This window comes from Thermobia domestica, chromosome 11, assembly GCF_964235325.1.
Source record: "Thermobia domestica chromosome 11, izTheDome1.hap1.1, whole genome shotgun sequence".
In the NCBI taxonomy this organism is placed as follows: domain Eukaryota; kingdom Metazoa; phylum Arthropoda; class Insecta; order Zygentoma; family Lepismatidae; genus Thermobia; species Thermobia domestica.
The window spans coordinates 212,501,531-212,515,350 of NC_137464.1; the positions used below are offsets into that span (position 1 = coordinate 212,501,531).

The window sequence follows — 13,820 nt, forward strand, 5'->3', positions numbered from 1 at the left end:
TGTATCAAGGTGGTTGGACCATTAATATGATGGCCGACTATTGTTTGCTGCTGAAAAGGGAGAATACAGACGTTGTAACTCCTGGAAATTGACAAAACGAGGGAAATTGTTTCATAAGTAGTAGGCTTTTGTATGATTAATTGTACATATTTGGGTAAATTATGGTATTTGTTTGCATTTGTGTGTGTTTAATTACTTTTGTCATTTTGAAACCACTGTATGTACATGAAAAGTATATATTATGTATTCTGTATTATAATGCAACTTGTACGTATTCATATAAACATACCTCCCCATTTTCAGGTAAATGTGACGTGATGGGGGAAAATTGATGTTATATTCGTAATCAGCGCCCCAAAATTATAAGGAAACGCCACTTAAACCAAAATCATCGGAATTTTTTTTTCAAAATGCAGAGCAGTGAGAGAACACTTTCAAACAAGCTGAAATGTTGTGACAGAAATTTTGTACGTGAAACATAACATCGAAAGTGTACTTTACGTTTCATGGATTTCTGTTCAGAATTTATCTTAACGGTATTTACAGTTTGTATACCATAAATTTTTAAAAACATACAAAGATTAAGGGATTAAATGAATACAGTGATATGAGAACACAACTTCTAGTCTTTCTTTGTTTATTTTAGAGTGCATTTAGTTTGACGAGCCTCACTTTTCCACATGTTTCCACTGTACAAAAATTAGTTTCCGTTTCTAAGGATTTACTCCTTCCCGTAATTAGCCTCACAGTATATCACAATATGCTTCTCAACATTTTCTGGTGTCAATTTGTAACGTTTCTAGCCAGAAAATGACCTGTTAAATGTTACTAGACAACAATTATAGAGAGGAGCAAATTTAGTATATGTACGTATTTTCTGGCAAGTTGGAATATAACTCTTGAAGGTATTTTCCCATAACTTCAATTGTTTTATAACCAGAGTTTCTGGCAAAGCCACGTCCAAAATGAATATAGAAAGCACAGAAAGTGAATGCAAATTAATAGATCGTTGTTTCGTACCCTTCAGTTTACTAATGAGAACAAATATAGAGACCTTTGAGAAAAACAGAACGAATAAGATTTAGAAAATACTTAAATATTTATATAATCACTTACCTTCGCCTAATATTTCGCCATTTTGCATAGAAGCTTCTCCGTTTGGTATATCTCGAGCAGTCTCAATTTCTTCGTCTTTGTCGACTTTCAAATTACACATTTTCACCGCGATATCAGTCTTCTGTACATTTGCAGATTCAGTAGTTCTATCTATATTTACACTTTCTTTACTATCAGATTCCTTATCTTTCGGCTTTGGAGTCACATTGTCTGTGATACAAGGCACTTTCCCTTTTTTCTGATTTACTATTTCCTCTTCTTCAACGTCATTATCGGGGGAATCCCCGAGATTAGCATCACTTAACGTAACTTGGCCACCAAACCTCTTCGTTACCTCCCCATGAGCTTTCACTAGTTGGGCCTTGATAAGTGAGCACAATTTCACACACACATGTGACGAGCGCACTTCCTCACTTGGGCGAGATTCACGCGATTTGGATTCCTGTTTCCGACTACCACTGTCTACTTTCTCACTACTTCCGGTACACTCATTGTTATTCGATGACACCAACACATCCTGGAGACCGGTATCTATCTCAGGAGAGCTATGGACTTTAGTTGAATTCGCAGCAGAAATTCTCTTCTCCAGATTGACCAAGTTTTCACTCAGTAAAAATTCACCTGAAGCAAAAGATTCACTCGCACTGCTGCTACTGTCCTTGTTGGAATAGACGCCTGAATCATCAGCAGCGCCACCGCTACTGGCATTCTCACTAGCATCGGAAGAAGAAGCCGGAGTCAGCATTGACGTGGATGTTGGTGTTTTGTCTTCATTTATATTCTCAGAACGTCCTGACTGAAACAACCTGCTCACTTGGTCAGCAACACGCTGTGCAGCGTTTGCTCTACCCCGTTCACGCACTCGCTCCAGAAGACCTTGGAAGTGGCTCTCGTGGAAGAAAGACGTTCCCATTAACTTGTCTAAGTACCTGAAAAATTAAGATGTACAACTTATTAGTATTTTGAATAATAATACTCGAATACATCGCAATACCCATGTTTACTTGATAAGTACCCACCAAAATTTGTGTTGGTTTTGAGAATCCCTTTAATATTCGGATACAAGACTTCCTTTAAGACCATTAAAGAAAATTCACGCAGCTACTGGCTCATCATTGGGTGCAAAAACCGTGGCTATTTAAAAGTATCTTTCCAGATAGTTACCGGTAGTATTTCTATCCATTCTGAAAACCATATTCGAACTTACATGCAGTGTTATATTTATTGCACGAATAAAATACGAGATGCATCCAGAAAGTAAGTTCCAAAAGGACCTCAAGATGACACGAGTCGTCAGAGATGGACCTGCCTACTCAGGAATGGAGGAGGAACACGCAGGTATAACCTGGCGAAAGCGCAAATGTAAGGAATAGGTGGTGAAAGAACTATGAAACAGTAAACATGGTTGAGCGCAACAAATTCCACGCTGAGTGCAAGACACACGCGGTAATCAGGTTTCTCCATGCTAAGAAGCTGCCAGGCGTCAGAGAATCACCGGCAATTGTGTAAAGTGTGTGGACCAGATGTCATGAGTAAAGATATGGTCAGAAGACGACACACGAATGTGCATGACGAGTACCGTAGTGGTCGACCATCTATAGTTATGTCTGAAATGGTGGAAAGTGTGCAGCAAATAATTCTGCAGAACTGAAGTTTCATAATGTCAGAACTTATATATCAGCTTCCACAAATCTCCTGTTCCCTGCTGCATGACAACCTCGCTCAGAGGCTGCAGTTTCTCAAATTGTATGCACGATGAGTTCCAAAACACCTAACAGCGGAGCACAAGAAGTAGCTAGTGTCCGCTTTTGTCATTCTGCTGCGTTACCACACCAAAAAGATGGCCAATTCTTCGATTGTATCGTCACCGAGAATGAGACATGGGTGTTCTACATGACGCCAGAAACCAAGCAACAGTTCATGCACTGTCGACACAGCAGTTCCTGATGGGATTTCACGTGTGGTGTGAGCCACGTTACGATATATGCCTCAACAAGGATGGTAAATATGTTGGAAAGTAGATTAAGTATCACTAATTTCACAATAATAAAATAATTTCCTCTTTATGTTAGTCTTTCATTTTACAGTTCATCGAAGCTTACTTTCCGGATGCACCTCGTACTAAGCTCAAAAACAGCAACAATAAAACCAACAAACAAACAAACAAACAAACAAACAAACAGACAACATCTAGCGGTATTTCTACCATCACGAATTTTAGCCCTACATTTTGAAAACAACGGGACGTTTATATTCGAATAAATACGTTAACAACAGAATTCTATGTAGAAAATATTCCATTTTTTCTCTGTAGTTCAAAAGTAAAGTTCATAATATATGTATAATAACAGACTACTAGCCAAATACAAAATACATGGATTGTTTCGACTGTAGTGATAAACATACGCTAGCGCAAGATGCAAATTTTAACCCCGATGAGCTGGTTCGGATTTTATGTTAAAATGTTGATCCAAGTCTCATAACGCCTGGGTATTGATAGATGAGCTCCAAATCCAAACAAAATGAAATAAATAAATATGTAATTAAAAGCAATCTTGCTGGCTTTAAATGTTTTGCTCATTTTTGGAAAATCACAAAAAAATGTTCAACAGGAACATCGATTATAACTGAATCAATGTGGAAAGAGGAGAATATTTACAGATCATGCCGTGGTATTTTTGGGAATACACTACAAATGCTTTTGAATAAGCAAATATATTTCCAGTAAGCGGTTTTGTTTTTCGTTTTCAAATATTTCCAGTAAGCGGTTTTGTTTTTCGTTTTCAAAAAGTGTTATGGAACGTTCTTTTTCCACTCACTGATTCAACTATGTAACACACACCATGGCAATACATTAACTTTACTATTTATATTTGTAATTGTATCGTTCTATTTTCACCTGAGGACGAGAAATGTATTGTTAATAATTATAGCAAAAACAGTTTCTTATAAATCCATAAATGAATCACACATTTTACTTTCATACACTTGCCCCGGGATTTCTTTGTTTTACGAAAGACATGTAGCAATTCTAGTCTACCTAATCGTCGAAATGCATATACATGCACATTACAATGCGTACAATCTTGTTTAAAAAATAAAATAAAACGACGACCTATTTTTAAAAAGAAGCATAAACTCTGCACATGTATGCATGAATTTATACTTTCATTTCAAATCAAAATCTCAATTGGCCAAAGAAGTTTCATACTTGTTTGATTTAATTCAGTTTATGAATAAAAATACAGGTCCTTCAAAGAAAGGTGGGTGGGCAGGATTTTTTAAACATGATTATATTTAAAAAAATAGTGATAAAGTTCGTTACATTACTATATGAAATTATTTTTGAGGAAATGTACGTTTCTCAACTGACAAAATTATCTTTTCCGAATGTGCTTTATTTAAATTTAAAACACATGTTACATTATGCAGGAATAAGAATGATAGGACTATCCTAATAGTCCAATACAGAGCACTAGTAGATGTATAAATAGTAATAGTTTAATACTAATACTAATAATAATAATAATAATAGTTAGTATAAATCAGGGGCGGATCCAGGACGACTTGTAGGGAGGGCTGTGGGTTGTAATACTGCTACTTAGAGCTACTTTTATAAGCTCCAAACTCTGGGATGGGTTTTATTTATATATAAAATAAAAGGAAAGTTTCCTCTTCTGTGGGGGCAATCGCCCCCTGGCTCCGCCACTGGGATACATAATAATAGCGATTTCTTCATGGCACGCTTTAAGCATGCAATGGAGAAGCTCATTGTGTATGATTTTTGACGTACTCTTGAAAATTGTTGTGCTTTCTAAATGACTCTTGACAGCGCTGTCAGGTTCTGCACCGAAATTAATTAGTCAACGAAATACGCCACGATTTGAAGAAGTCGGAATCGGTCTTCCGATGTCTTTCACAAGTAGGTTTGCTTCTGAAGTTCTTTTCGAAAACGGCTAATTCAACAGAGACGTTACAGAATTCATTGCTACTGCATTGCTAGAATAGTTCACGTATATCAGGGACAGACACGTAATTATGCAATTACAGCAACAATATTCCAATGAACAATAAAGACCGGCACACATACACACACACAAACATGTAACACTACAAAGTCCGCTACCCGCTTTTAAAATCTCACTTCTTTCCCAATTAACGCTCTTTTTCTAAAAACTGACCTCCAATTTTCTCATTCACCCTACACACATGAAAAGGAAAACATTGTATCAATGCTGCCAAATTTCTACTCCTTCAGATACGAGTGTATTGAATATCGACACCCTCAATTTGTCTTCACTCTACACGGGGTCGCCTTTAGTATCTCCTTAGCTGCCTTGATCTTACTTGGTTGACAGAACTAATAGTTATGACCACTTGGCAATCTCGCATTTAAGGCAAGCGCAAGTTTTTTTCTCTCTCTCTCTGTAGCGACTTGGATACGGTACGCAACATTGTCATAAAGGAACAGACTATTCCCCTTCAGGCGAGAACCGTCTCAATCAATACTAGAGGGGGAGGGATGGTGGAGAAGTTCCAGTTCCAAAGCGTTATGTTTTGGAAAAGCTGTTTTTGTTTGGTAGATTTGTTTGCAAAAGATCTGCAAGCATATGGATCCTTATGAGGCAGTGCACGGCGTGATGACCCCCTCTTACTGCGCAACCTCCGCAGTGGCCCAGAAGCTGTTAAAGCTGGGGAGTTTGGCAAACTCTCAAGCAGAAAGCAACTAACAAACCCCGTTTCAAACGCACTTGTTTAAAAAAAGATGATGTTGACAATAAAACGAAAAGTGATTTAGCACAAATAAAAATTGAAAATATTGGAAGGAGGTTTGTACAAACATGCAAACATTAAGAGAAACCGCCACTGCTGGCGATACATATCTGCAATAGCTTAGACCAGAATTGTGTTTGTGTATGTGAGGGGGAGGGGGGGAATCTGCACAACTTCTTATTAAAACCTAAGAAGACAATATATTAAAAAGAAAGCATTAACCTACTTAACAAAAACGCTAAAAAGTAGAAAATAATAAAAGCGTTTAAAAGTAGAAAATAATTCGTTATTATAAAAGTTTTTGAACTGTCCGCCAAGCCAATTTCTTAATACTTAATTTAAAATTAATTTGGATGGTTATTTTATGAGTTCTCCAAAGTCTTGTCATTAGATTCTTTTTCAAAATTTGTATGAAATCTACCAGAAAGTATACTCTTTGGAACTAAAAAAAAGAATAATCAAAACTGTACATTTATGTTGCGATTATGCCTGGCTATGCACACAATGAAATCGGTTAATTATATTAATACTGTCAATCATTGAAGTGTTTCATGGTTTAGCTCACAAGATTATTATTAGATCCTCATGAAATTTATATGAGATCACTGGTAAAGTATGCTCTTTCAAACAAAAAGTCAAAATTGATATATCTACGTCTAAGTTATGCGTGAATAACATTGTACGCGGATATGGGAAAGACAAGTTTGAAACCCTTGTACACAAAAGATGAAGAGTTCACCTCTTGTATAAATTTTGCAATGTATATCAAAGTACGCAAAAATAGCAATTTGTTATGAAAAATTGATAATAAAGTTATATTTCTTGATTTAATGTTTATGAAATTTAAGTACAATATTCACTTATTGTTAATACAAAGATGGAGCCCTTGTACCTAAATGGGAAATCAATATGAAAATATTGCTTGAAAATATTGATTATGATCCTAGCAGTACGTTTCAAACAAGAATTTCAAAGCAATGTTGGAAGAAACAAGAAAAAAGTCAAGGGGTCAAAATGACCCTCCAAATGTTCTAAAGGTTAAATAATTTTAAGCAGTGTTGCGAACTTTCTATCGTATCTCTAGAATTGTTTGAAATATAAAATTGCTGTAAACAGCATTGTGATATTCACACCTATTGAAAACCACCTAAGGAACTGTATGGGTTACTTATCTACGCAGTTTTTCGAAACAAAGGCTTTTGAAAAAAAAAAAAATCAAATGTTCAATCTCTTGTATCTTTGTTCGTATTTATTCGAAATGCGTTACATCATGATCATAGTTTTAGTTACTAAAGTACTTTGGATATGCCTTGTCCCGTCTCTCACTTGTGTTATACTGCTGTATATACCGGCTAGGCTGAAGGAGACGGTGATGATCAGAAATGATGGAATGAAGAAAGTGGGAGGAAACGGGAGAACCTCCAGGAAATCCACGCACACAGTTTGCCCACCAGAGTTCATTTGGAGCGAGCTGGGATCGAATAGGTACCCCATGCACCAGAGATGAACTGAGCCACCGCAGCCCTCATAACAAGACGTAATGTCATTTAAAAGTATATAACTTTATGTTAGGTTGACAGTACTGTTAACCGTGTGGTATCAGAGAGTATGCCAAACAATGTCCCCCTGCCGATATTTCTATGGTACAAAATTTCAGTGTTTTGTCCATTAGTTTAAAAGTTACAATGGCGTATCAAGATAAATGGTCCACCATATATATATATATATATATATAAACGGGTCGAATTGAGAACCTCGCCCTTTCCTTGAAATCGGTTAAAGATGTGCAACCGAAAATTTGGGCACAATAAATCTTTCGGGTCGTCTACAACACTTTCATTTTAGAAGTTGGGTAAGTTTTACTTTTTTCATTTTTTTCTTATTGACTGAAAAAAGAAAGACTTTAAAGATAACCGAAGATGAAAACATAAGAGCTCAAACGAACTTATATCAAGATGTATTTTCTGAACTAACAGAAGTGCTTTAATGCTATGATATTATTTCAATTTTATTTATATTTAGTTGCTACTTCTAGGCTCGTGACCAACAAGCAACGAACTCATATTTCAAACACATAGAGGAAAAGAGCAATAATTGATCTAGGTTCTAGATTGTAGTCGTCTTCGCACTGGACAGAGCTGTCTTATGGAATAGTGTGAACACCCAGTTAAAATGGCACGTATGGAAACTGATTTCGATATCACCAGGACCTTTAACATACCTGCAATCTTTATACACTTCAAGAAGTTGCCTCATAACAGTAGTTGTTTGAAGGGATGGATTCTGAGTGAATATCTCCTCTAATCTGGACATAGCAATCCTAGCCTTTTCAATATTTGCTGCTAATTTAGGTTTTAACATTTCTTCCATACCTTCTTCGGGACAACTGAAATATATACAAAAATGCATAATCAAACAAGTGTTCGTAACAATATAAGTCAAGAGATTTCAACAATTATGAGAATATCACATGACCGAGATTACTCAAATTAAATCTAAAACAAGAACGATCAGAGAATATATATTAACGGTCATGGTTAAATAACTAAGTGTATACGAAGAATGAAACGGTCTTTTTAAATATATTTTCGTAGTCAATACCGAGAATAACTGTTCAAACCTTAATAGCTGCAATTACTTTTCCATAACTAGTGCATAGCTTATGTTCAATTATCTTCTTGTATAGTTTTCTCATGATTAAAATACTGTATTTCTTTTCTTGAGAATTGCGTCTACAATTACGTATTATATAATCAAGGAACTACGTACGAGGTGCACTCAAAGTTGAACAATTTCCTCTATTTCCTTGGAAATGAACGTAGTTAAAAGCGTGAGTGTTGTTTCAAAAGACTTGGCCATTCATTCAACTGAGTGAGGCCAGATGGCAGTGCCGTTCCGCTCATAGAAAGCTTATGATACTGTCTCGTGGCAGAAGAGTTTTAACGAAAATGAAATGAAATGAAATCTTTAAGTTTTACGTCCCATGGTTATGCCGGTTAGGCTAAAGGAGACGGTGATGATGAGAGATGAATGAAATGGTGGAATGAAGAAAGTGGGAGGAAACGGGAGAACCCCGAGAAAACCCACGAGCACGGTGTTTGTCCACCACAAAGTTCACCTGGCGGAGGCTGGGATCGAACCCGGGACCCCAGGCACCAGAGGTGAACGCTCTATTACTGAGCCACCGCGGCCCCTTTATCGAAAATGAACACTACAGTCCATTTGATACAACTTGTCCTTTCTGACAGTTACTTTCCTGTTTTTCCCCTTCCTGCACGTGGTCATAATAATCAGGCAAGAAGAACTGTTTGTATGGCAACAGCACACTCAGTCAATTATAGTGGCACATTTCTCTCGCTCTGCAATAGTAAACATTCCACCCTTTCCGCACGTTGCCAATTTGAATATAAACAAATTCACATTGTTTTAGTCGAATGTCAAGTTGAGTAAAGGACCTGAGTAGGTTATTGAGAGCATTTTTTTCGTTCTCTTTTGCGTCATTTAATTTTTTAAAATTGCGATTTACTTGCAGTGAATAATTTCGTGTTTCAATGCCCGACGCAAAAGCTGGCAACACAGCATTCAGCAAAACGTGCACGCAGAGAGTTGTCAGAAAGGACAAGTAGCATCAATTGCAGTGTAATGTTTAATTGGTTTACGTGTTGCAACTGTGTCTGGAGAATGTCTGCTGGTGAGTTCAATGTTGAGTGGAAAATGTTGCAAAATTGAACCTGAAATGAAATGTGAAATCTGGGGCAATCGGTGTTTTAAAACAGGAAAAATATGCAACAGATGGCAAAATATGAAATCATTTAACTTTTGAGTTTTACATATTTGCCGAGATTAGGACGAAAGAAGGGTCTAGTAATCCATAATGAGACCAAAAAATGGTAAATGTTAAAAAAAAAAAAAAAACGACTGACGTATGTCGTAATTTGACTGAACAACGCCGGTAATGCAATCGAAATGATCGCCGAATCAAAGTCAGAAAAATAGTGTGACCAGAAACTGAGAGTCAAATCAAAAACTCGCCAGCTCTATAATCGAATTATGAAGAAAAAGCAAAGCACTTAAATGGATGAGTAAACTTCTTCAGAAAAGACTCGAAAATACTTCCAGGTCCTCAATTTATACAAGATGCGCATAAGAATGTGGTAACTCGAACAAATACATGAAAATGTACAAACTTGGACACAAAGTACTTAATTGGTAAGTTTTCTATTAATGTAGTTTACATATAAATATTTCTTATGCCATAGGAACAAGCAATAAGAACAAATAATGTAAATACTGATAAAATAAAGGCTCTAGGAAGCCATATTACTACATTGTTTCCGACGTTTTACATCTGACCCTATGCTATATTCACGATGTAGTGAGTGGTTCGTTGAATAGAAGATACATTTTGTAGAAAAATACATCAACCAGCCCAACCGCCGATGATGCGTCAAATGGAATGACATTGACGAAATGTAAAAATATTATTGTGGAAGGATGGTGACGATGCCCGAAAAATGCACCTATTGAAAAATACTGATTACTGTATCTAGAAAATGCACCGCAGATACTGTGTAGAATTTGATGGGAATCGTATAAAATAGAGTTCGCTTATTCGTCGAAGATGAACTACTCCTTTAATTTCTTATTTAGTATGCATACGGCATGAGCCATATTATAATAACTACTGGACTTATTGAACTTTTCAAGTCTTATTTTTTTTTCTTTTACAACTACTACTATTACTATTTGTTTATAGCTACTTCTTAATAGCTTCCTTAAATACTAAAGATAACAATATTTACGTTTGAAGGAAAGTTTTATATTAACTGTCATCATGCCATCAACGAAGATTCATCGTCAGCTGAGTAAAGATGATATGACACGGCGTCAACAACGTGAAAAATGTGTATAAGTGCTAGCGACAGTTGCCTGACACATTGCGAGAACAGGAGCCAATCCATCTGAAGGAAATCTCGCTGCATTTTCACTTTTTCATGCAGAATGGTATGCACAGATCCTTCGGAGATGTCGAAATTGGAGACTATCTCTTTCACGATCAATCGATAGTCTTCCACAACTATTTGTTCCACTTGTGCTATAATGTCGTCCGATCAGGGTTTTTTTGTGTGGGCGATGCGCTTAGAGTTTGTGTTCATAACCCCTTTTATAAACTGCCGCACCTACGAAATAACATTTTTCACATTCATGATGTCATCACTGAATGTCTCACTCAATTGACAATGAATTTCGACAGGTGTCATTCTACGCATTTGGGAAAAAACGAATAATAGCATGTTGCTCTTCAAACGTAAACGTCAGAACACACTGCACCTAAAATGACTCTGACATGTGACACCGCCACAAACTTTCTATGAACCCAGTGCTGACACCTGGTCTCACTCAACACAACGAGAATGCTCCCCGTACTTGTGAAACAGCTCTTAAATTAGTGTTTAATTATTTATTACTTATGCACTTTTATATTACTAGGTAGATATGTTACTACAGTAGAACACTACAAAAATCTGATCGTTGGATTTTCGCTTGCTGATATATGCTCTACATATGAGACAGCAATAACGCGACAATTTTATTGACGTCTTATTTTTCAATACTCATTTAGCTAGCTATCTGCTGTCAATTATCTGTAGAGGCACTTAGTTGCGGTGGATAGTTTGATTGAAACAGCTACAACGTATAGTGTTTATATGTTTTATAATTGTAATAATTATCGGCAGGGTTCGAAATCTTCATCAATACAGTGATAGTGTATTTGTGTTGTTCCAATAACGTTCTTGAACTTTTAAGAGGTCTTTTGAGTTGTCACCTCAAGCATAATCAGAAACACAGTGTTCCTCGACATGGCACATACCTCACGGGAGTTGAAAAGAAAATTGAAATAAAATCTTTCAGTTTTACATCTCACGATTATGCCGGCCAGGTTAAAGGAGACGGTGATGATGAGAAATGAATGAAATGGTGGAATGAAGAAAGTGAAAAGAAAGTGAGGAGAACCCCGAGGAAACCCACGCACACGGTGTTTGTCCACCAGAAGTCTACAAAAAGCTGGGATCGAACCAAGGACCTCACGCACCAGAGGTAAACGTTCTACCATCGAGGCACCGCGGCCCTCGGAGGAGTTGGAGAGGGAAGGAGATGACCTGGACTTTTATCATAAGTACTGTATCAGCATTTATGCAACATAAAACTGAGGAAAATGGTAGAAAGTATTGATTAGGAAGGCCGATCTGACTCAAATTCGCTCAATCTAGTGATATCAAGTATTACATTGTATTACACCCACTTTTCTTTTTCCTTCTTCTCGCAATCATAGCGTCAGGACCAGAATTAGGAATTAGATTTCTGGGCTTTCGGCATCTATGGCTGTGTCAGCCCGTCACATATATGAGGGATGACCTTCCTCGGCAATCACACTGCCCGAGGAACTGGACAGGAAGAAAAGAAGCGGCCTGGGATTGTTATGTTAGGTTCCATCCCGGAGTTTGCCTGGTGTGAATGAGGAAAACCCAGGGAAAAAAATCCACTACAGGCTCACTACGGATGGCTGGTCTGAAAAAGGTGTTACACTTTTCGACCGAGTATCCTCACCCGAAATCGAACCCGTGACTGATCGTACCAAAAGCGAGAGCGTTAGTGACTAACGCTATGCGAGGTCACATCATAGCCTCAGGTTTTGGTTAATATTGACTTATTGTCTCTCTATCTGTCGAATTATCAACCCTATAAACAAAATCATCGTCACAGTCATTAGAATTTTAGAAAATCAAGATAAAAAGTATTGCATTAAATAAAAACTTTGAACAGAAAACGCAACACATTTTAATTTATTTCTTCGTCTGCTTTTATCACACTTAAGTTTTAAAGTTCCCTTCTCTTACCTTACATCTGCAACAAAACAATCTTCGGATTCAGTTTCCCACGATGCGTCACTACTTCCGTCGTCCCACAGTTCTCCTTCATCGCTGTCATATTCACCTACTTTGTACAAATCCTGAGGCCAACACATTGACACATGTCCATCTACCCACCATACTTGTACCTGCAATAATAATAATAATAATAATAATAATAATAATAATAATAATAATAATAATAATAATAATAATAATAATAATAATAATAATAATAATAATAATATTTGATTTTAGTTTAGCGTCCCTTTCAGCAGCGAGGCTATATGAGATGTGGACCTAGAGTTTAACGTGGGATGCGAACCACATGAACTCCCGCCGGGAATCGAAGCCGAGTCCCTTACGCCAAAGGTGCGTACGCTAACATCTTAGCCACGAGAAAGTTCCTTAACTAATGGAGTACAAGAGATTCTACTTATGTTCTGTTTTCACAGAAGAATACTGGATAACAATGAAATACAGTGCGTTCCAAAAAAAGTGGCTCCGCAGTGGATGTAGGTACTTGTTATTGTGAAAAAAGATTCGTAATAATCACTTTCCTCCTTGTGTATATGTTATGTTATGCATATGTTCGACACAGACAGGAACAAATCTATACTTTCAACTCAACAGAGACATATACTGCACAATAAAGACAATTCGCGTTACACTGTAATCAGTTGTGCTGGAAGGTCGGTCCAAGTTTCATTGAGAATCGAGTAATACAGATGTGAGTTAAAATGTTAACAATGGAGCAACTAGTGTTTTTTGGTCGAACACTTGTTTTGTGAGGATGACCAGTATAGAGAACATGTAAAATACTATTAAATTAAAAGTGGTATAAAGTCCGCTGAACAGTATCTTGATCGACCTGAAACTATTAAAACACTGGGACGCTCACATACAAGGTACATACAATCTCTACATTAAGTGTTCGCAAAAAGGTGTAGGACTGACCTGTGCCTTGAGGCCAGAGTTGCTGAAAGTTTCCCCCAGCCCCCCTTCCCCCCCCAAAGAGGA

General features: G+C 37.0%; 1 protein-coding gene across 4 annotated transcripts in view; it reads right to left on the minus strand.

Annotated features, from left to right (window-relative positions):
- Positions 1 to 13,820, minus strand: part of LOC145664711 ((E3-independent) E2 ubiquitin-conjugating enzyme UBE2O) — a 105,117-nt gene that overhangs the window by 26,031 nt on the left and 65,266 nt on the right. For all 4 annotated transcript variants that reach the window (XM_081731579.1, XM_081731580.1, XM_081731581.1 and 1 more), the window contains exons 10-12: positions 12,789 to 12,949; positions 8,111 to 8,275; positions 1,117 to 2,045 (exon numbers count right to left, since the gene is read on the minus strand). In XM_081731579.1, coding sequence (XP_081587705.1) covers positions 1,117 to 2,045; positions 8,111 to 8,275; positions 12,789 to 12,949 — 1,255 coding nt within the window. The remainder of the gene's footprint in view (positions 1 to 1,116; positions 2,046 to 8,110; positions 8,276 to 12,788; positions 12,950 to 13,820) is intronic.